This window comes from Nicotiana tabacum, chromosome 6 (assembly GCF_000715075.1).
Source record: "Nicotiana tabacum cultivar K326 chromosome 6, ASM71507v2, whole genome shotgun sequence".
Classification (NCBI taxonomy): Eukaryota; Viridiplantae; Streptophyta; class Magnoliopsida; order Solanales; family Solanaceae; genus Nicotiana; species Nicotiana tabacum.
In genome coordinates this window covers 193,261,302-193,283,994 of record NC_134085.1, presented here as the reverse complement: position 1 = coordinate 193,283,994, position 22,693 = coordinate 193,261,302, and the positions used below count along the sequence as shown (strand labels likewise).

Below are 22,693 nucleotides of genomic sequence, written 5' to 3'. Positions count from 1 at the left end.
TTTGGCAGTAGGGGATCTAGTCTACCTAAAGCTTCAACCTTATAGACAATCTTCAGTCGATGTTCGTAAAAATGTGAAGTTAAGTGCTCGCTATTATAGTCCCTACAAGATTCTACAAAAGATTGGTACAATGGCTTACCTGCTTGAACTTCCAAGTGGATCTCAGCTTCATCTCGTCTTCCATGTATCTCAATTGAAGAAGCGGATCGGTCCAGCAGTGACATCTCAGCCACAGTCTCCCACTTGTGATGATGAAGGTCGAGTCTTGATCCAACCAATTGCCATTTTAAAGAGAAGAATGGTTAAGATCGATAATGGGGTTCAAGTGAAGGTGTTGATTCAATGGGCTAACTTGAGCAGAGAAAAAGCATCCTAGGAAGATTGGGGCTACATCAAGCACCGATTTCCAGATTTTGTGGCACAACAAAGACCTTGAGGACAATGTCTGTCTTGAAGGGGTGGAGAATGTTATGTCTGAAGCGGAGAAATTAAGAAAGTGAAGAAATAAATTAGGGAAAGGGATAAGAGAAGGAGCCTATACTGGGCTGAGTCGATATTGGGCCTAAGTCACAAGTAACATGCCCAATTATTAGAAGCAACGGTCCTTAATAAGCAGCAGCTCAATTACTAATCATTGACAGCTAATAAATAACAGAATTGGAGGAGCGGTTACTAGTTTTGATTCTGGTAAATTTGTTACTCTCTTCTCTCTCTCTCTTTGTTCATCTTCCTAACTTCTTTCTCTTTTCTATTTTCCAGGTGGATACAAGAGCTATTTTATATTCATTGTAATTGCAACCCAATTGACGGAGCAATTGAATAATAAATCATGTTCTGCTTGTTCTCTTTCAATTTCTTTCCTAATAATTCTAGCATATTATAGATTCACCTACTTCTAAAACTTTCACAAGAAATGGAATCTATAGGAGTGTTAATGACCTGACCAATGTCGCCATACCTTGAGCAAGAGCTCGACAAGCATTTCAACTTTCTCCGGCTCTGGAATTTCCCCGAACACCAAAAGAGCCACTTCTTGAACTTGCATTCTGAATCTATTAGAGGAGTCGTTGGAAACGCAACAATCGGAGCAAATGCGGAGCTAATTGGTGCTTTATCGAAGCTGAAAATTGCATTGAGTTACAGTGTGGGATTGGACAAGATCGATTTGGAAATCTGCAGGGAAAAAGGAATTAAGGTTACTTACTGTCCCGATTTGATTACTGAAGACGTTGCAGATATTAGCATTGCTTTGTTTTTGGCAGTTTTGAGGAGAATTTCCCAATGTGATCGCTACGTTAAGAATGGCCTTTGGAAGAATGGCGATTTTATGTTGACGACCAAGGTCAGGCTCTCTCTCCCCATTTTCCATTTCTTTATTAGCAAAATATAAAATTGGCAGATTGACCGGAACTAATTATATTCACAAAATATAAAAGACATATATAAAAAATATATAAATTTTTTAGTTACTATTATTTTTGGATGCAGCTAAAATTATTATTTATTTCGTTCGTTTAGATTTTTGGCCCAAGTACTTGTTGGTCCAACCTTTTACCTAGGTTTATATACATGTTAGGACTAGTTTTGGACTATTGTATGGGTCTAACAACGGAGAGATTATGAACTGGCCTACAATACACTCATTAAGTCACATGATTAACTTGATTTTCCGCTCTAAAAATAGCACGGCTTAGCCAGTTTTTGGATTAGTAATTAAAAAATAGTCAAAGTTTGTAAAATAGTTGAAAAATAGCCACTATTTTGCTGCAACACAGAAAGTTCCAGCATAAAATACTGGAGATTGATGCACCTGTGTATGAATTTCCAGCATAGTATGCTAGAACTCCAACACACAGAAAGTTCCAACATAATATATTGGAGATTGGAGCATATGTATATAAACTTCCAGCATATTATGCTGGACCAGTATATTATGTTGGAATATTTTCCGAATTATGAACAACGTTTTCGTTCAGATTTATTTTTACATAAAAAGTAGCTAATTTTTGATTGCTTTTGAAACAATATCTATTTTTCAATTACCACTTGTAAATCTGGCTATTTTTGAATTTCACAATTTTTCGCTAAATTACGTGATGTTTGTTATTTTTAATTGAACTTTAATTATTTATAATTCATTAACAATATTTTTATGTTATGTTAAATAAAAGTTTAAAAATAAAAAAATTGTGTACTTAATTTGTATCTACTATATAAGTATGTTAACATTGGAAATTGTTCGTGTGAAAGAACAAAAAAATCAACCACATACCTTAAATTCATGGGAACACCCAATAATTAAGCAATAAGAAAAAAGAGAATACGTAACTTGTCAATTACATTAAAATATGTTGTCGATTTAGTGCAGATCTGTTGCATTAAAGGCAGTTATACTGCACCGACTGTAATAGTGAGAAATAACAAATGTCTTCTTCTTCTTCTAAGTTACATGCAATGTCGATTTAGTGCAGATCTCTACTGAGATTTTGTCATGGTATTAGAGTGGGGGCGATTTGAAGTTAGATCAAGGATTTCAAAATTCCAAATTGACAGCCACTGTTGAAGCTTGAGCTGGTTTGTCATGGCAGAAACTGAAAATTTACAAATTGATCACAAGCACCCACTATTTTTGCAACAAACAGACACACCTGGGATAGCACTGATTGACATCAAGCTCACAGGACCTGAGAATTACGCATTATGGAGCAGATCGATGAGGATGGCATTGATGGTGAAAAATAAGTTAGGGTTCATCGACGGAATCTGTTTGAAAAGCTCTTATAGAGGTGAATTAGGGCATCAATGGGAACGATGTAATGTTGTGGTGCTCTCGTGGATTGGTCGCACTATTTCTGCTGAATTACAGCCTAGTATCATCTACGCATCTAATGCGAGGAAGGTATGGAATGAATTTAAGGAACGATTTAACAAATCGAACCTTACTAGATTTTGTCATTTGTGGACAACAATAGGGACCCTAAGGCAGGGAACAGATTCTATAACAACTTATTACACTAAAATAAAAGATTTGTGGGATGAAATGGATCTAATGGTACCAAGAGCAGGGTGTGATTGTGAGGAAACCAGACTTTTTTTGGATCAGTTCAAAAGCCTGTGTTTATTACAATTCCTTGTTGGTTTGAACGAGAGTTACGGTCATGTGAGAAGTCAAATTCTTCTGAAAACACCTATATTGACTGTGAATCAAGCTTATGCACTAGCAGTCCAAGAAGAAAGTCAACGTACACTTAGTATAGCTAGTTCAGATAAGGAACCTTTAACTATGCTAGCTGAAAGAGGACAAGGCGGCAAGGCGGCAAGGAAATCAGGTCTCATATGTGATTACTATGGGTATAAATGTCACTTGAAAGAGAATTGCTATAAGATCATAGGCTATCCACCGGACTTTAAAAGTAAGAAGAAGCCTCAAAACACTGGAGTAAAGGGATATGCTAATGTATCAACAGGAGAAGGAGGAAGTTTTGACACTGCCTCTCAGATGCAGGGGCATTTTTTCACAAAGGACCAGTACAAGCAATTACTAAGCCTCATAAACAAGCCAGATCCTGATCCAGATGAATGTCATACCTTAATGACAGGTATAACTTCTTTTTTGTCCAAGGTATTTGACTATGATTGGATAATTGACATCGGTGCCTCTCATCATGTTACACCTTATAAAGAAGTGCTAGATAATGTAAGAAAAGTTGAAAATCAAAATAATAGTGTTGTACAAGTCCCTACAGAGGGGAAATGTCATGTAACATATACATGGTGAAAATGTTAGATGAATTAATACTGAAAGATGTTCTATATGTCCCTGATTTTAAATTCAATCTAATGTCAGTGTCTAAACTGAATAAGGAGTTATCATGTTGTGCTGCATTTTCCCACATTTCTGTGTATTTTAGGGTCTCTACGGTGGGAAGGTTTTGGGGATTGATAAAGAACACAATGAACTATATTTGTTAAAAAGGGAGATCATTAAAGAATTTCCAGCTATAGCAGGAAGTATTGTGCAAGTGTAGGAAGACTTAGTACGATGGCACCTCCGGTTGGGTCATCCTTCAGCTGTTGTAATGCAACATATTTCTCTGCTAAAGAATAAGATAGATGCCAGGACACAACACAGCTTTGAAGTGTGTCTCTTGGCCAAATAGAATAGACTTCCTTTCCAGCATAGTAGCAATAAAATAGAACAGATTTTCCAATTAGTGCATGTAGATGTTTGAGGTCCTCACAGGATACCAACATATGATAAGAAATATTACTTTGTAACACTAGTTGGTGATTTTAGCAGATATACTTGGATAAGTTTGTTGCAGTCAAAGTGTAAAGTGTTTGTTTTGCTAAAGAATTTCTTTACTATGGTGCACAATCAGTTTAATCTGAATGTAAAAAGATTAAAGCCAGACAATGGTACTGAATTATTTAATTCTAAGTGTAATGAATTAATGAGTTGATTGGGCATAGTGTATCAAATTAGCTGCCCATACACACCCCAACAAAATAGGGCGGTAGAGAGAAAATACAGGCATATACTGGAAGTAGCTAGAGCATTAAAATTTTAGATCTCCTTGCCAAATAGATTCTGGGGTGACTGTGTTAAGGCAGTAGTTTACTTGATAAACAAATGACCAACTTCTGTTCTATCGGGAAAATCACCTTATGAGTTGCTCTACAAGAAAACAACAAGAATTGACCATCTTAAAGTTTTTGGATGTTTGTGTTTTGCAAGCATTCTACCTAGAGGAGACAAATTTGCAGCAAAAGCAAGGAGAGCTATACTGATAGGCTATTCAGAGACTCAGCAGGGTTATAGATTATATGATTTGGAGAATAGAACATTTCTAGTAAACAGAGATGTTGTTTTTAGAGAACAAATATTTTCTTTCAAAGGAATGGCTTCAGATTTAGATGATATATTCCCAGAAGATCCTCCTGAATTAACACCTATTGATATCCCTTCCCTACACAAACTTCTTCCCAACCTGATCCTTCTGATAACCCTACACATGAAGATATGCCTCTAAATATCACATACACAGAACCATAAGAGCATTTACATGAAGAATTGAATGAGGATAGTATAGATCAGTCACAACCACTGAATCAGGAAGAAACAGATATCAACATGAGTTCAGATACCTTATCTGTAGATATAGTTGAGGAAATTGAAGAAACTTCACCAGCAGAAAAAGCAGTGAATGTTAGAAAATCAGCAAGAATTTATAGGCCACCTATATGGATGAAAGACTATGTGGCACCAGGAAACAACTTATACCGTATTTCTCAAGGACTCTCATATGCTAACCTCACTACATGATATCAGTCATACTTCAAAGCTTTCTTAGCATACATTGAGCCTAGTTCCTTCAAGGAAGCTGCCCAGGATAACTGGTGGATTGAGGCAATGCAACAGGAGATAACTACACTAGAAGAGAATAACACATGAGAGCTGGTTGATCTACCACCAGGAAAGTAGGCTATTGGGTCAAAGTAGGTTTATAAGATAAAACATAAAGCAAATGGAGAGGTAGAAAGGTTCAAGACCAGACTAGTAGCAAAAGGCTACAATCAGAAAGAGGAATTGGATTACCATGAGACATTATCTTCAGTGGCAAAGATGGTAACTGTTAGAACCATCATTAGTATTGCTGCAGCCAAAGGATGGGATTTGCATCATATGGATGTGAATAATGCTTTTTTACAAGGGGACTTGTATAAAGAAGTATACATGGTACTACCACAAGGGTTTCACAAACAGGGGGAAAAGAAAGTGTGCAGGTTGCTGAAGTCACTCTATGGGCTGAAACATGCATCAAGACAATGGAACATTAGTTAACAGATGCATTAGTTACACATGGTTATCTACAGAGCAATTATGACCATTCCTTGTTCAGTAAAAGGCAGGGTTCAGATTTGGTCATTATACTTGTTTATGTAGATAACATGCTGATCACTGGCAGCGGTTCCAAGCTAGTTAATGATGCTAAAAGGACATTGCAAAGTCAATTCAAAGTAAAATATTTGGGTGAGCTAAGATACTTCCTTGGTATTGAGGTGCTCAGATAAAAAAAAGGATTCTGCTGAATCAAAGTAAATATGCACTTGAGTTGATCTTAAGTGTTGGTTTGAGTGGTTCTAAGCATGTTTCAACACCTCTAGAGATGAATCAAAAACTCGCCACAGTAGAATTTGTTGCTCGTGTAGGAAGACTAGGAGATCCAGACTTGAAGGACATTACTGCATACCAGAGGTATATTGGGAAACTTTGTATTTGACAATTGCACGACCTGACATCAGTTTTGCAGTACAGACATTGAGCCAGTTCATGCAAGGTCCAAAAAATCTCACATGGATGCAGCTTTGAGGGTAGTTAAGTACATAAAAGGAGCACCAGGTTTGGGAGTTCTTCTGCAGGCAAAGCCAGTTGACACATTGTATGCCTACTGTGATGCAGCTTGTGTGCCTGTTCCAATACTAGGAGATCAGTGACATGTTATATTATTAAGTTAGGGAGCTCCTTAATCTCATGAAAATCAAAAAAGCAGCAAACAATTAGTAGAAGAGAGAAGCATAGCAGTAGTGACAACATAAGTTGCCTGGTTATCAAGACTCCTAGAAGAATTGAAGATGCCAATTTCTAAACAAGTCTAGTTGTTTTGTGACAACAAGGCAGCCATTCAAATTGCAGAAAATCCAATTTTCCATGAACGGACCAAACACATTGAAATAGATTGTCACTTTATAAGACAGAAGATCAAGTTTGGGCTCCTCACACCACACCATGTTAGTTCAACAATGCAACTTACAGATTTGCTCACTAAATGGTTATCTGCAGCTCAACATCATTCCTTAGTTTCCAAGCTTGGAGTGTTGGATGTCTTCCAACCTCCAGTTTGAGGGGAGTGTTGAATACTCAGTAGTGATGTTAGTTAAGTAGTTGGGGTATTTTGGTCTTTTTACCTCATCACACACGTGACTCGTGTGAAAGGTCTTGTATTAAAGACAATTATAGTGCACCGACTATAATAGTGAGAAATAACAGATATCTTCTTCTTCTCGGTTATATGCAATATCGATTTAGTGCAGATCTCTACTGAGATTTTGTCACATGTATACACTAAATTATATTAATTTATTATTAAGTTAAATTAAAATAAATGATTATGTCAATTGATTAAAGTTAAATAGAAAAAACTTAAGTAAATAACATATGCCATGTAACTACGATTTGGATACACACGAGATTGGGATAAAAAATAGTTTGGAAATCGATCAACCCCTCATTTGTTAGCTACAAAAAGAGTACACTTGTATCACTCTTCATACTCCACACACAAACAAGAAGAGAAAAAATGGAAAGCATCGGAGTGTTAATGGCGTGTCCTATGTCATCCTACCTAGAGCAAGAGTTAGACAAGCGATTCAAGCTCTTCCGCTTCTGGAACTTTTCCCAGAAGAACGAATTCCTCAATCAGAACGCCGATTCCATCCGCGCTGTCGTCGGCAACGCCTTCGCCGGCGCTGACGCTGAGCTCATCGATTCCCTCCCCAAGCTCGAAATCGTTTCGAGCTTCAGTGTTGGTTTAGATAAGATCGATTTGAACAAGTGTAAAGAGAAGGGGATTAGGGTTACTAATACCCCTGATGTTTTGACCGAGGACGTGGCTGACCTGGCTGTCGGGTTGATGTTGGCTGTTCTCAGGAGGATTTGTGAATGCGATCGCTATGTTAGGAAAGGGTTGTGGAAGTCTGGTGATTTCAAGTTGACTTCTAAGGTTGGCCGATTTTCCTCCCCTTTTTTCGTTTGCCGTTTTTATTTTGTCCATCTTATGTCTGTATCACAAGCCATCGTTTTTGCTTTGTATTTTTTCTTTTGCATTTTATGTTCCTATTTTCCCTATGATCTGCTTGATGAATAGATTCTCTCCTTTTGTCTTTTTATTATCTTGAGCCGAGGGTCTTTCGGAAACAGATTCTCTACCCCTTCGTGTAGGGTAAGGTCTGCGTACACACTACCCTCCCCAGACCCCACTTGTGGGATTCTACTGGGTTGTTGTTGTTGTTATGTCTGTATCACATCGTCTGATATCTATGTGAAAGGTGTAGATAAATGAAAGCTTGAATCTTTGCTGCCTGAAGCAAAATGATGGGAAATTTAGCTATAAATAGACGAAAATATTATCTGTGTATTCTTGGCTTTACTCCGGTTATATAAAGGAGATGATGTCCGCTTTCCCCTAGATGTAATTTCAACGGTATTGGCGCCTACTGTAGGAATGAATTGTGTCAATTATGGTTACAGACTCTGACCTATATCTATCAAGGCATCTTATTCTTTGAATTAATGGAATTTTGATGTGCTTGAGGCCAATTAAGTATCTAGTTAGTGATATGGTACTAATAGCTTTTGTGTTGTCAGTTGTCATTTATTCTTGACAAGAAATATTAAGACTGTAAACCAATTCTCTATACAAGATAGGTTGTTGTGCCTTTGGTGTAAACTCTCTTAGTATCTGGTTTCGAGTTTTATTTCATGCAGCCTATGGTTTAATATTCACCTTTCTCCTTTTCAACCTTTTTATCCTAACTGCTATGAAAGCTTCTTTGCTTCAATAATACATCTGTGACAATATGTTATCCTTGAGTTGCTCGTTGTCTTAGATGAGCCTCAACATTTGTCTTTAGCTTGTGTTCAATTTAGAGAAACTATTCCATAATAGCCTTTTATTATGTTGCATATTACATTTCATTTTAATATAATTCAAATAATCAAAAAATATTTGTTTTCCTTTTCAAAAAAAAAAAAAATATAATTCAAATAATTGTATGGCTGTGATTACATGCAGCAAAAATCAAAGCATTTTTTCATTTGGAAAATTTGATAATGAATACCAGTACGTCTTTGGCTAGCGAAAAACTTGAGTTTCTTTAGAATGAAACTGTAAAGCATATTGTATCACCATATCAGTTGTAAGTAATTGTTTTGGAGGTGGTGTCACATTAACTGTGAGAAGCTACGGCCACCAGAGTAGCAATTGTGATTGTTCTTAACGGAACTTTTTGGAGCCTTTTTTCTGCGGTTATATCTGGCAAATGAACTGAGGAAAATGCAACATAATCATTCATTAAATGGTGTATTTACCAGAGATCTAATCTTCTTCATAAAGTTAAACCCATGAATATCCAATTTTATTTTTTCTTTGTATTTGCCTGAATTGTATTAACTTCTGGCCACTGGGATGTATTCTAATTTGTACATCTTACTATCTCTTTTGCAGTTTAGTGGAAAATCAGTGGGTATTATAGGACTGGGAAGGATTGGCTTGGCAATTGCTAATAGAGCGGAAGCTTTTGGCTGTCCGATCAGTTACCACGCAAGATCACAGAAGCCAAATACAAATTACAAGTATTATCCAAGTGTAGTTGAGCTGGCTTCCAATTGCCAGATTCTGGTTGTGGCATGTGCGTTGACTCCTGAAACTCGTCATATTGTCAACCGTGAAGTCATTGAAGCTTTGGGATCAAAGGGGGTTCTGATTAACATTGGTAGGGGTCCTCATGTTGATGAAAAAGAGCTTGTATCTGCTCTTGTTGAAGGCCGTTTAGGGGGTGCTGGTCTTGATGTGTTTGAGAATGAGCCTGAAGTACCTGAGCAGCTCTTTGGCCTTGAGAATGTGGTCCTATTGCCTCATGTAGGCAGTGGCACAGTGGAAACACGCAAGGCCATGGCCGACCTTGTCCTTGGGAACTTAGAAGCTCACTTTCTGAACAAACCGCTGTTAACTCCAGTGGTTTAAGTATATGAACTGCTGCTATTAGTTATTGTTTGGAGGTTACCTTTTGCTGCAGCAACTAGGTTCACTTCATATAGGAGCACATTGTCTCCTGAACTTTTGGAGCAAATATTTCGTGATTGTTTGGGTGCTTCAACCTGCTGTCAATCTTTTTATTGGACTATTTCAATTCTCTCGTCTCCAGAACATAAAAATAAGCCTAATAAGAATACAACATTGATGGTTTAATGGGAGAGTTCATTAGAGAATTTGTGATCAAATTGTTAATTGGTGCTACTGATTGGTCGGTCACTTTGTAGGTTGGAGAGACTGTCCTGTGATAGTTTTGCAATGATGAGGGGAAGATAAACTATTTAGTAATGCAGATTGTCAACTCAATCTTGAATTGATGCCCGCTTTGAGTGTTTCAATTTTATTATTCAAACTGTCTGGACATTCACGCTGGAGTTATTAAATTGTTTGGACATGAAACAACGGACCCAAGCTCGTTGAAAACCTAAAAATTGTATGGGTAGTCACTTTTTAAAGTTGTATTTATTTTTTATCAAAATGCTTAGCAATAGTAGCCACTAGTCTATTAAAATTAATATAAAAAGATTGTGTTATCCTTTCTTCTACCTCTTTCATGTTAGGGAGAAAAATTATATTGCTGTCTGTGAGACTCGACTGTCGTGGACTCCATTGGAATCTCTTTTTGTAAGGTGTCTCCGACTCTGGATGATAATTTCTCATATAATTAGTGGGTTTACAGAGGATATCCATTGATGACAAACATCTTCATTTTGCATACTGGTACTTGATAGTGTGTGCATAAGACACTTGGTAGAAAAGATTCATTAGCAGAAGTTGGTACCTTTCTAGGACAGATTAGAACTATTTCCTCTTAAGATAGTTTGAACGAAGCACCTGCATGGGAATACACTTGGCAACTAATTTAAAGGATAAACTAGAACTTTTTATTTTGTAGATGGTGATAACTGTATGTCCTGCATATAACAGGTAATAGTTTCTCTACTTTTGAACTTGTATTGAACTTTTCATTACAAGTTCAAAAGTTAAGGACACTTGGTCCGAACTTTGAGTTCCAAGTTCAAAAGTTAAGGACACTTGGTCCTGAACTTAGACTAACAAGCTCAAAAGTTAAGGACAATAAGTCTTGAACTTACAATTACAAGTTCAAAAGTTAAGGATAATAGGTCCTGAAGTCATTAACTTAGACTAACAAGCTCAAAAGTTAAGGACAATAGGTCATGAACTTAGGCTAAGAAGCCCAAAAGTTAAGAACAATAGGTCTTGAACTTGGACTAACAAGCTCAAAAGTTACGGACAATATGTCCTGAACTTAGACTAACAAGCTCAAAAGTTAACGACACTTGGTCCTAAACTTACAGTTACAAGTTTAAAAGTTAAGGACACTTGGTCCTGAACTTAGACTAACAAGCTCAAAAGTTAAGGACAGACTTACAAGTTCAAAAGTTAAAGACAAGTAGTCATTAACTTAGAGTTACTAGCACAGAAATTAAGGACAGGTGGTCCTGAACTTCGAGTTCTAAGTTCAAAAGTTAAGGACATGTAGTCCTGAACTTCGAGTTCCAAGTTCAAAAGTTAAGGACATATAGCCGTGAACTTAGAGTTGCAAGTTCAAAAGTCCATGTAGTCCTGAACTTAGAGTTGCAAGTTCAAAAGTTAAGGACATTTGGTCCTAAACTTTATGATCAGAAGAGTGTTTTCGTCCGGATAGGTAAAATTTATTAAAGTAGTGGCTAAAGACTAAAGATATTTTAAACAGTGGCTTAAAAGTAAATACATGTGTTATTAGTGGCTAACTGTGCACTTCCCCCGTTGAAAACTCCTCTAAGCTTTAGTGCCAATTCCACTGTATATTGTTTAATGTGTTAGGAACACAACCTTCCTTTCTTCCTCTAGCCAACCAAAAGTGCTTATACTTCAAAAAAACACAAGTTGAGAGTGATCGAACTATAACTTGTTGCTGATTTTGTCTTACAAGCATTTTTGGAGTTTATAGATAAGCCGCAAAGTGTTTTAACCAGCACATAAGCTTAACCATAGCATCTTTTGTTGTGTGTGAATAAAGAATTTTTTTTTAAAGAAACAAATCTGAAGACATAACATAGGATACTAATAACTTGTTTGGCAAAACTTTAAAATCAGTTTATTTTGAGAAGTATTTTTGGTGAGAAGCATTTGTATTTGGCTAATTAATTCAAAAATTACTTCTAAGCAAGAAAGGTGGGGCTGGGGTGGGGTCCAGGGGTGGGAAGGAGGGGGGTAAGAAAGCCTCTAGGCTGAGAGTTGGGTCTTGGAACATTGGGACGTTGACGGGGAAGTCTATAGAGTTAGGTAAGATTCTTCAGAAAAGGAAGATCAACATAGCGTGTGTTCAGGAGACTAGATGGAAGGGTGCTATGGTACGAGATGTAGATGAGTTTAAACTATGATACTCAGGGAGCGATAAGGGTAAGAATGTGGTAGGTATTTTAGTTGACAGGGACCTCAGGGAGCTCGTTGTTGAGGTTAGGAATGATAGGTTGATGAGTATTAAGCTGGTAGTTGGTGGATTTACTATAAACGTGATTAGTGCATACGCTCCTCAGATAGGTTTGGACCAGGAGGTCAAGGAGCAACTCTGGGAGGATTTGGACGAGATGGTGCGTAGTATCCCGCACATAAAGAAGTTGTTCATTGGTAGAGATTTCAATGCTCATATTGGGGCTAGTGCTAGGGGTTATGATGATGTGCATGGCGGGTACGGTTTTGGGGATATGAATGAGAGAGGTAATTCATTGTTGGATTTTGCTAGAGCTTTTGATTTGGTTATAGCTAACTCGAGTTTTCCGAAGAGGGAAGAGCACTTGGTCACTTTCCAGAATTCAATGGGCAAGGCTTAGATTGATTATCTTCTCTATAGGAAATGCGATAAAGGTCTGTGCACTGACTGCAAGGTCATCCCAAGTGAGCACCTCACGACTCTACATAGGCTCCTAGTTATGGACCTGGAGATCAAGAGGAGTAGGAGGTAGAGGGCGGGGTGCAGGCAACCTAAGATCAAGTGGGGTAACTTGACCAAGGACAAAACTCAGGAGTTAAGGGGAAGTTGTTGGCTTTGAGGGCCTGAATGAGTGGGGGGTAGGGGGATGCGTCTAGTATATGGTTCACGACTGTGGATTGCATTAGGGTAGCTGCTAGAGAGGTCCTAGGGGTAACGAAGGGCTCTCTTGGGAGTCATAAAGGGGACTGGTGGTGGAATGTAGAGGTTCAAGCTAAAGTGGAAGCTAAGAAAGCTGCTTATTTGAAGCTAGTGGAAAGTACAAACGAGGAGGAAAAAAGGACTTATCGGGAGTGTTACAGAAAGGCAAAGAAAGAGGCGAAGTTAGCAGTTATGACGGCTAAGAACGCGACCTTTGCTTGTTTGTATGAGGAGCTCGAGGGTAAAGGCGGAGACAAGAAGTTGTACCAGTTGGCCAAGGTGAGGTAGAGGAAAGCTCGCGACTTATACCAAGTCAAGTGCATCAAGGATGAGGATGGCAAAGTGTTGATGGACGGGGCACTTATTAGGAGAAGATGGCAGACATACTTCCATAAAATGTTGAACGAGGAAGAGGATAGACACATTGTGTTGGGTAAGTTAGAGCACTCCGAGAGTCGGCGGGTTTTTAGGTACTGTAGGCAGATTACGGTAGAAGAGGTGGAAGGGGCGATGTGTAAGATGTATAGGGGCAGAGCGACGGGGCCAGATGAAATCCCAGTAGAATTCTAGAAGAGCGCGGGATGGGCAAGTTTGGAGTGGATCACTGGGCTATTTAATGTAATTTTTAAGACAAAGAAGATGCCCGAAGAATGGAGGTGGAGTATGATGGTTCCGCTTTACAAGAACAAGGGTGATATCCAAAATTGTAACAATTATAGGGGTATCAAGTTGTTGAGTCACACTATGAAGGTTTGGAAGAGGGTGGTGGAGGCCAGGGTGAGGAGGTGCATGTCTATTTCCGAGAATCAGTTTGGATTCATGCCGGGGCGTTCGACTACGGAAGCAATTCATCTAGTAAGGAGATTAGTGGAGCAATATAGGGAGAGGAAGAAAGAATTGCATATGGTATTTATTGACCTTGAGAAAGCATACGATAAAGTCCCGAGTGAGGTCCTGTGGAGGTGTTTGGAGTTTAGCAGCATTCTGGTAGCGTACATTAGGATAATTAAGGATATGTATGATGATACTAAGACTCGGGTGAGGATTGTGGGTGGTGATTCAGTGTATTTCCCTGTGGTGATGGGGTTGCACCAGGGATTGACTCTTAGCCCATATTTATTTGCCTTGGCGATGGATGTACTATCGCGATACATCCAAGGGTAGGTGCCTTGGTACATGCTATTTGCCGATGATATAGTTTGATTGACGAGACGCGTAGCACAGTTAACGTGGGGTTGGAGGTTTGGAGACAGACCTTGGTGTCTAAAGGTTTTAAATTGAGTAGAACCAAGATAGAATACTTGGAGTGCAAATTTAGTGACGGGACCCATGATGCAGACACATAGGTTAAGCTTGATGCTCAATTTATCCCTAAGAGAGCGAGTTTTAAGTATCTCGGGTCTATTATCCAGGGTAACGGGGAGATTGACGAAGATGCCGCACATCGCATCGGAGCGGGGTGGTAGAAGTGGAGGCTTGCTTCCGGTGTTTTGTGTGATAGCAATGTGCTGCCAAGACTTAAGGGTAAGTTTTATTGAGTGGTGGTTCGACCGGCGATGCTGTATGGCTGAGTGTTGGCTAGTTAAGGAATCACATGTGCAGAAGATGAAAATAGCAGAGATGAGGATATTAAGATGGATGTGTGGGTGTACCAGGAGAGATATGATTAAGAATAAAGCTATCCGGGACAGAGTGGGAGTAGCCTCCGTGGAGGACAAGATGCCGGAGTCGAGGCTGAGATAGTTCGGACATGTTAAGAGAAGAAGCATTGATGCTCCTGTCAGGAGGTGTGAGAGGTTGGTCATGGAGAGTTTGAGAAGAGGTCGAGTAGGCCTAAGAAGTACTGGGGAGAGGTGATTAGACAGGACATGGCGCTGCTTCAGCTCACTGAGGACATGACCCTTGATAGGAGGGTATGGAGGTCGAGGATTAAGGTAGAAGGTTGGTAGGTAGTTTATAGTTCTTCACCGATAGTCTTAGTAGCATGCATGTCCCTTCATATTCTTAGATTTTTATTACGTTATGTGGTTTTGTTCGCCTCAGCTATTGTATTCCCTGTTGCTATTATTTGGTACTACTTATCATTTATCTCTCTCTTTTCTTTTCTCTTCCTTCTTTCTTCCTTCCTTGCTTTCCTCTTCTTCTTGCCCTTCCTGAGCCGAGGATCTATTAAAAACAGTCTCTCTACCTGCATTAGGTAGGGGTAAGGTCTGCGTACAGACTACCCTCCCAGACCTCACCTGTTGGGATCAAACTGAGTTTGTTGTTGATGTTGTTGTTACTTCTAAGCAACAAATAGTGTTAGGTCAAACTTTTTTTTGTTTCTCTAAATTTGCTTCTACTAATACTTAAAGCTCTTTTTTTTTTTTTTTTATATTCTAAAAGCTTCCAAACACCTCTACTTAAAATAAAAACAAAAGGGAAAAAAAATAATGCTTTTCACCTTGGAGAACATGCTATAAAATTACAAAGGGGATTTGAGTATTGGAAATGAAAACATTTTGGGAATTAGTTGGACCAATAGGTTTCAATGTCTCGAGTAAAAGTAAAACACAGTCAGTAATCAACAAAGAGCTCCTCCAAAACTTGCGTACTGAAGTGCGAATGAACAAAAAAGAGCTCCTTCTTTCCTAGTAAAGCAGAAATGGAGGGGATAGGGGTATTATTGATGCGTCCGCTGTCCAATTACCTCCAGCAAGAGCTGACCAAACGTTTCACTCTCTTCAAATACTGGGAAATTCCCTCTGAATCTCTCAAACTACACTCGAACTCCATCCGAGCAGTAGTGGGAAATGGAGTTCAGGGAGCTAATTCGGCGTTGATTGATTCGCTACCCAGATTGGAAATAGTATCGAGTCACAGTTCAGGGCTTGACAAGATTGATTTGGTGAAGTGCAAAGAGAGAGGGATTAGGGTCACTTCCACTCCCGATGCTCTCACCGATGACGTTGCTGACATGGCCATTTTACTCACACTCGCCACATTGAGGAGGATTTGTGAAGCTGATCGATTCGTTAGGAATGGGATTTGGAAGGAAAAGGATTTCAAATTGACCACTAAGGTATTATTCTTGTACAACTGTTATATCTACTTTTGCCCAATATATACATCTTTTAGCCTTTAAAGTTCGTGGCTTTTGCTTAACAGTTCGCATCTTTAGTTGGATTTGGTTAGAAACAGAGTCAAATGTGCTTTTTCCTTTGATTCATTAACTTAATGCTGACGGAGGCAAAATTAGTTGTAAATAATAGGAGCAGCATTTTGGCTTTTGTTCAAGATTCTTGAGTTAATGCTTGTAAAACGTGTTCAGATAGGTTCAATAGTTAAGATTTTTAGGCTAACTCATTGCAATTTTGAAATTATGGTTTCATAAATTAATGTTTATTGAAACTTTAGTGCTTTTTCGCATATATATATTTATGTTCCGCGTTCATAATACTAGGTTTAGTTGAACCCATAGAGTATATGCTACATCTGCCTTCGGACGTGTTCATCAAATGCCTTACTTGAAGCTGGTCTGATGCAATTGAGTCAAGCATATTGTCTGCTTCCCACGATGAACTTGTGTATTTTGAACATATATGACTATCTTCTTCTTTTAGAGTACTTAAGTTGGTCCAGACCAAATCTAACCATATTATCCTTTGACTTTTCCCTTTCTAAGTTTTGTTTCTCCAAAGAGCTTAATTGTTTTGCTCTTCATTTTTCTTTCAGTTTAGCGGCAAATCAGTAGGTATTGTAGGTTTAGGGAGAATTGGTTCAGCAATTGCCAAGAGAGCTGAAGCTTTTGGATGTTCAATCAGTTATACTTCACGTTCACAAAAACCAGAGTCAACGTACACCTATTATCCACATGTTAGCGACTTGGCCTCCAACTGTCAGATCCTCGTTGTTGCTTGTGCCTTAACAGATGAAACTCGCCACATTATCAACCGTGAAGTCATAGATGCCATGGGTCCACATGAAGTTGTTATCAACATTGCGAGGGGTTCTCATATCGATGAACCTGAGCTGGTGTCTGCTCTTGCAGAAGGCAGATTAGGAGGAGCAGGGCTTGATGTGCTTGAATATGAACCTGAAGCGCCCGTGCTACTAGCTGGACTTGATAATGTTGTCCTATCACCTCATGTGGCAGCTAGCACTTTGGAGACTCGTAAGGACATGGCTGACCTCGTGGTTGCAAACTTGGAGGCACACTTTTCGGACAAGCCATTACTGACCCCTGTTATTTGACAGTTTCTGGCAAAAGGTATGGTGATCTTGGACTTCTTTTTGTCATGCATTCTTCCACTTCTATATTCAGGATACTGCATTGGTGCTCAATAACATGCTATCTGGTCTCCTTCTAAATTTAAGCATAAGCTGTAGTTGGAACTTGGAAATGCTTTTTAAGTTCTTCTTTTTTGATTCGGTAAAGTGAAATTTCATTAACAATTGCATCCAGTAGATGCTAAAATTACAAGCTATAGCAAAAAAAGTTAGTTCATGAAAACAACGGATCTTCTATAAACTTCATAGCGAGCTAACAAAGTAAAAAACTGAACAAAATTATTTACATCGTTACTGCCTCTGCTTATAGATTCTGTGTTTGAGCAATTAACGGAAGGTAATATGTAGTTGCATTGCAGATTATAAGGCAAGTTCGCTCAACAATACAGAAATTGAGCACTACTGAGCTAACATCTAAATCGAGATGTAATATATCAATAGGTTCAAACTAATGTCAAATTTTAAGGTCTAGTACATGTCTGTTTTCAGATTCTCAGAAAGAATGTCTGGATCCCCTCTCAATGAAGCATACACTTCTCGTCACTTCATAAGCCCCCGAACGTGTTAATGAACTTGGATTATGACTGATTGGCCCCGAGGATGGTTCACTTCAGCTCTCTTGTGAATGTTTATAGTACGAGTATGCAGTCAAGCACACCAACTATTCAAGTTTGACAGCCAAGATACAGTGGTTGAATCTCAGGCAATGTTCAGCTCAATGTAAGGACCACTTTAGTTTGAACAACTTCTCATCTTTTGAGTATTCAATCAACTATCTGCTATATATCCTTGCTTTTGTGAACTGCTCCTATGCCAGATAGAGGCCAAATATTGAGGAGAACACCACACTTTACTAATTTAATCATGGATATACGAGGAACTTAATCTTAGCAGCTAGAAGAAAAAGGTGAAAGATCCATGCAGATGGCAACTGCCAATATTTACATTATCATCTATCCTTTTTAGTTTTCATTTCTCTCTAGATATTTGCTCGTGGAAAGTGAAAAACAAATAGAAGTCGAAAAAGGGGGAGGGATCTTGGACAGAGATTGAGAATGACCTAGCTAAGAATAATTACAGGTCCCATTTTCATCTCAATCTTCCACCTTTCTTGAAAACCCAACATCAAGGAGAAGTGGCTCCTTTGAAGATGAGGAAGTTTAGCGTCTCCAATGTGAAATAGATAAATGTTCCTTTAGCATGAGTGAAGAAACAGCCGAATTTTGACCCCACCACGCACTGCCATCCTCCCCCATATTTCTTGTCAAATTCCTGGAAATATTACAAAGCTGTTACGGACATATAATCTGAGCTACAAGAAATAATGTATTGAGACATTACATAATCAAGTAATCAAGTGTGCTCTGTAACAACTTAAGCTTTTATATGAAATGATGATCTAATTCATCAGAGCAAGCCAGGATGTGGCCTAGGTTCAAATTGCACCGTTATCCAAAAGCAAATAGTAAGCTCACACATGAGGACAAGCTGAAACATAATAGTATAATTAAGAAAATAAAAATGCACTCGGCTCGGGTTTAGAGAAGATGGTCATACACTTCAAACCGTAAATAGGAGAAAATGGCAGTCTTTTGTGGATAAAAAAAATGATTGGAATGCTACCTTCTTTATGTGAGCAGCAATAGATTTGCAGTCCAAAACATCATAAAGATCCAGAGCTTGAGAAGCCCAACGCATGGCTTGGATCTGCATCTTCAATGGCATATCTGTATCTTCAATAACAGCTTTTCCTTCCAACATATTGCCAACTTTCTTTGTCTCTCTCTATCTATTGCTCTGAAGTAGAAGATCCCAATTTAGCTAGTGGAAGCAAACTCAGTAATTTATTACTAGCTTTGGTGTTTAAAATCAAGAGGAACCTTCCCCTGTTTTTTCTCAGAAAGAACATGAAAGGAGTGAGTAGAAAATCTCTTGTCACAATTCCTGTTTCAGCTAAAGTGTAAAGGTCACATATTCTTATGCTGACACATACGATCGTGTCGTGTTCCTACTCACCTAAAGCACATTTTAACCTTATTCTATTTCCTAACCTTCTTCTCTCTCTTTGTCATGTCCTTGTGGATAATGATGTTGAGGATAGAGCTTACGAGACCTAAACTATAATTCGTGCTTTCCATGATCTCTTTTTCTTATCAAAATTGTCAATCTATTCGTGCCAAAATTTTCTTTGAGCACTGATTTACTACAACTGATGGCTCATCCCCAAGTTGACAGCAGCAATTTCATATTTTTTCTTGTTCTGTTTTCGTGTGCGTATTATTTATTAGACATTCATATGTACCTGCTTCTGAATTCGCAAAAGATAGTTTCTGACTGAGTTATTCTTATCTTGTTTATTCAAAAAACTCATGTAAAAAATATTATAACTCATAATGTTTATTCTTTACAAAAGGTTTAATCAAATGAAACAATTATTCAAACCTTAAATCTATCTATATATAATAGGAGAGGCAGACACCATAGTAAGCCAACTGACAACATAATTAAAAGCCACTTGGCAGTTTTAGAACAAAATTAGTTAAGTTAGGTAATAATTAGTTATTCTTTTTGAATTTGAATTTAAGAAGAAAAGTCTAATTTAAATTTGAAATAATTACAAGAAACATAGTAAAAAAAAATCAAAACTTTATATCGAAAATAAAATAGAAGATAAGTCTAATTGCTTATTCCATATAATGTAGAAAAAATTCTAAAACTATTGATACATTTGATACAAAATAATAAACGAACATATATTTAGGACGAAGTAAAAAAATATAAAAATGGTAAGTAACCTCCACTTCCAACTAAGAGGTTGTGAGTTCGAGTCAACCAAGAGCAAGGTGGGGAGTTCTTGGAGGGAAGGATGCCGAGGGTCTATTTGGAAACAGCCTCTCTACCCCAGGGTAGGGGTAAGGTCTGCGTACACACTATCCTCCCCAGACCCCACTAGTGGGATTACAATGGGTTGTTGTTGTTGTTGTTGTTGTTGTAAAAAAATATAAAAATCAAAACTTTATATTGAAAATAAAATAAAAGAAAAGTCTAATTGCTTATTCCATGCGATACAGGAAAAAATAATCAAAATATTGATACATTTTATACAAAATAATAACAAAAAAAATATTATGGACGAAGTAAGAAATCTATATTATCTATGTTATATTAAAGGAGGTATCTATATATTAGATATTATATTATCTATACGTAATAAAAAGATATGCAAAGACATCATATTAACTCAAGTGACAGCATAATAAAAAGCCACTTAGCAATTTTAAGATAAAAAATTATTGTTCATAAGATTAAGCCAAATGTCAAGATAGTACAATATATTCTCCACGCAACGCGCGGGTATAAATACTAGTACTGGAGTAACAAAAAATCTTTCTTTTGGACGATGGACTGGAAATCGCGTCCCAGCCCACCCCCTCTGTATAACCAGCCCTATCACATGGCCATTTGCATCTATACCTAGTTTTGGGGTCACAATTAACTTATACTCACTTTGTACAAAACTTTGCAAGCCCACATACTTTAGGATTAACTTCAGACTTATCGGGTCTGAAGTTAAAAGAAATAGTCGGAAGTGCAATGCACTCGAGGCCAATTATGTCTAAAGTGCAAAAATTATACTTAAATACACTTAAGGCCAAATATGTTTGAAGTGCAATAAATATTTTAATGCACTTAAGGTCAAATTGGTCTAAAATGAAAAAAATTACACTTCAGATGCACTTAAGGCCAAAAAGGTCTGAAGTACAACCAATGTTTTCATGCACTTAAGGTCAAATAGGTCTGAAGTGAAAAAATTACACGTCAGATGCACTTAAGGTCAAATAGGTCTGAAGTGCAACCAATGTTTTCATGTACTTAAAGGCAATTGTAAGGCCCCATAAAATTTTATCTAGAACACGGGATTTCGTGGTGCCAAGGTGAGCTAACATGCTTGAGGGTTGTAGCTCGCCGTGGTACGAACTTTTTGGGTTGTGTAGTGCGTCAGGAAGTTGGAAGAATAATTTTTGCAGAACATGACATTTCTATGGTCCATTATGCAGCAGTAGAATCACTCTACGGATCGCAGATCCGTCGCAGAGTGCAATAGGAACAAAGACAATTTTTGGAGGTCATTTTGCGGTCCATTATACAACAACAACAACCTAGTAAAATTTCACTACTGGGGTCTGGGGAGGGTAGTGTGTGCGCAGACCATACCCCTATCCCGAAGGAGTAGAGAGGCTGTTTTCGAAACACTCTTGGCTCAAGAAAACAAAAAGACAAAAGGAGACAATATTAGTATCAACAAAGAAATCATATGAAAAACAGGAACAACATGAAATTCAGAAGAAAGATGCAAAGCAAATTCTCAACTGTTTGCGGTCCATTATGCGACCGTATAATCATTTCGCGGGCTGCACATTCGTCGCAGATTCAACATGAAAAATTTCGAAAGGAGACTTTTGCGGTGCGTTATGCGACCGCATAACTGTTCTGCGGGCAGCAAAACGGCCGAGACTTGATCAGGCCAACCCAGTTTTTAGGACCATTTCTGGGTCCATTTTGCGGGCCGCAGACCTGATCTGCGGTGCATTCTGCTACCGCGTAGATGAGTTCGGAGGGTTCATTTTGTGATTTTATAACCCGACCTCATTTTTTATAAAACGACTTGGGGTTATTTTGGCTGGTAAAAACGGCTATTTTAGAGGGAGGGGGGTGCTTTAGAGAGATGAGGAATCCCCCAAGTGCTTTGATCATCAATCTTTACCCTAGTCTTGAAGATTCAAGAGAATCACTCACTAGGCCACCACCTATCCGAGTAAGTTCTTGTTCTACATCATCCATGCAAGTTTGTTTTGGGTTCAAGCCGGGCGGGGAGTAGAAGATATGGCATGCATGTTTCGATAGAGGGGTCTTGAAGGTTGTTGAATTGCTCGGGATGAATTATTGGTTGATATGGGTGGTGGGGTGAAAATTTTTTTATACGAGAACCTTGTAGTCTAATTTGAACACCTAGTGCTTGATGAAATGCGTATGTGAGCTGAACCCATGAATCTCTCCTAATTATGGTTCAATTTTGTTATGTCCCTGATAGATCGACGTCGCTAAGATTTTTGGAGTGTTGTAGTAGTTTAAAAAGGCTCAAGCGAGGTATGTTGGCTTAACTTCTATTGTATAGTCGAATTCCATGATGTTCTCGTAAGATTCAAGTATGATTAGCCCAAGTTCCTTATTCCCGTGTTTTGAGCCATCCCTAGTAGATTCAGCTATTCCAAATGAGCATGTATCGAAAATTATATGCTCAAAATGTGTTTTAATTGCTCCTATAATATTATGCTCTCCTTCGGGAATGTATTCAAGTATGATTTATATATCATAATGCTATGACTTCAACTCATGTTTCAAATGCAAGATT

The 22,693-nt window shown here is 38.2% G+C and overlaps 4 protein-coding genes across 4 annotated transcripts; 3 read left to right on the top strand and 1 right to left on the bottom strand.

Annotated features, from left to right (window-relative positions):
- Positions 1 to 946: 946 nt before the first annotated feature.
- Positions 947 to 2,570, top strand: LOC107815505 (glyoxylate/hydroxypyruvate reductase A HPR2-like). Its single transcript, XM_016641086.1, has 2 exons — positions 947 to 1,342; positions 2,502 to 2,570. The coding sequence occupies exons 1-2, from the start codon at positions 947 to 949 to the stop codon at positions 2,568 to 2,570; spliced, it is 465 nt and encodes a 154-aa protein (XP_016496572.1).
- Positions 2,571 to 7,244: 4,674 nt separating this feature from the next.
- Positions 7,245 to 10,049, top strand: LOC107815507 (glyoxylate/hydroxypyruvate/pyruvate reductase 2KGR). The gene is made up of 2 exons (XM_016641089.2): positions 7,245 to 7,784; positions 9,288 to 10,049. The coding sequence occupies exons 1-2, from the start codon at positions 7,362 to 7,364 to the stop codon at positions 9,804 to 9,806; spliced, it is 942 nt and encodes a 313-aa protein (XP_016496575.1). The 5' UTR covers positions 7,245 to 7,361; the 3' UTR covers positions 9,807 to 10,049.
- Positions 10,050 to 15,507: 5,458 nt separating this feature from the next.
- LOC107792233 (glyoxylate/hydroxypyruvate/pyruvate reductase 2KGR) lies at positions 15,508 to 18,174 on the top strand. Its single transcript, XM_016614427.2, has 3 exons — positions 15,508 to 16,072; positions 16,726 to 17,260; positions 17,770 to 18,174. Exons 1-2 carry the CDS (start codon positions 15,656 to 15,658, stop codon positions 17,242 to 17,244), a joined length of 936 nt encoding a protein of 311 aa, XP_016469913.1. The 5' UTR covers positions 15,508 to 15,655; the 3' UTR covers positions 17,245 to 17,260; positions 17,770 to 18,174.
- Position 18,175: 1 nt separating this feature from the next.
- LOC107792234 (dynein light chain 1, cytoplasmic-like) lies at positions 18,176 to 19,109 on the bottom strand. Its single transcript, XM_016614428.2, has 2 exons — positions 18,904 to 19,109; positions 18,176 to 18,552 (listed from the first exon to the last, which is right to left on the bottom strand). Exons 1-2 carry the CDS (start codon positions 19,039 to 19,041, stop codon positions 18,406 to 18,408), a joined length of 285 nt encoding a protein of 94 aa, XP_016469914.1. The 5' UTR covers positions 19,042 to 19,109; the 3' UTR covers positions 18,176 to 18,405.
- Positions 19,110 to 22,693: the final 3,584 nt, after the last annotated feature.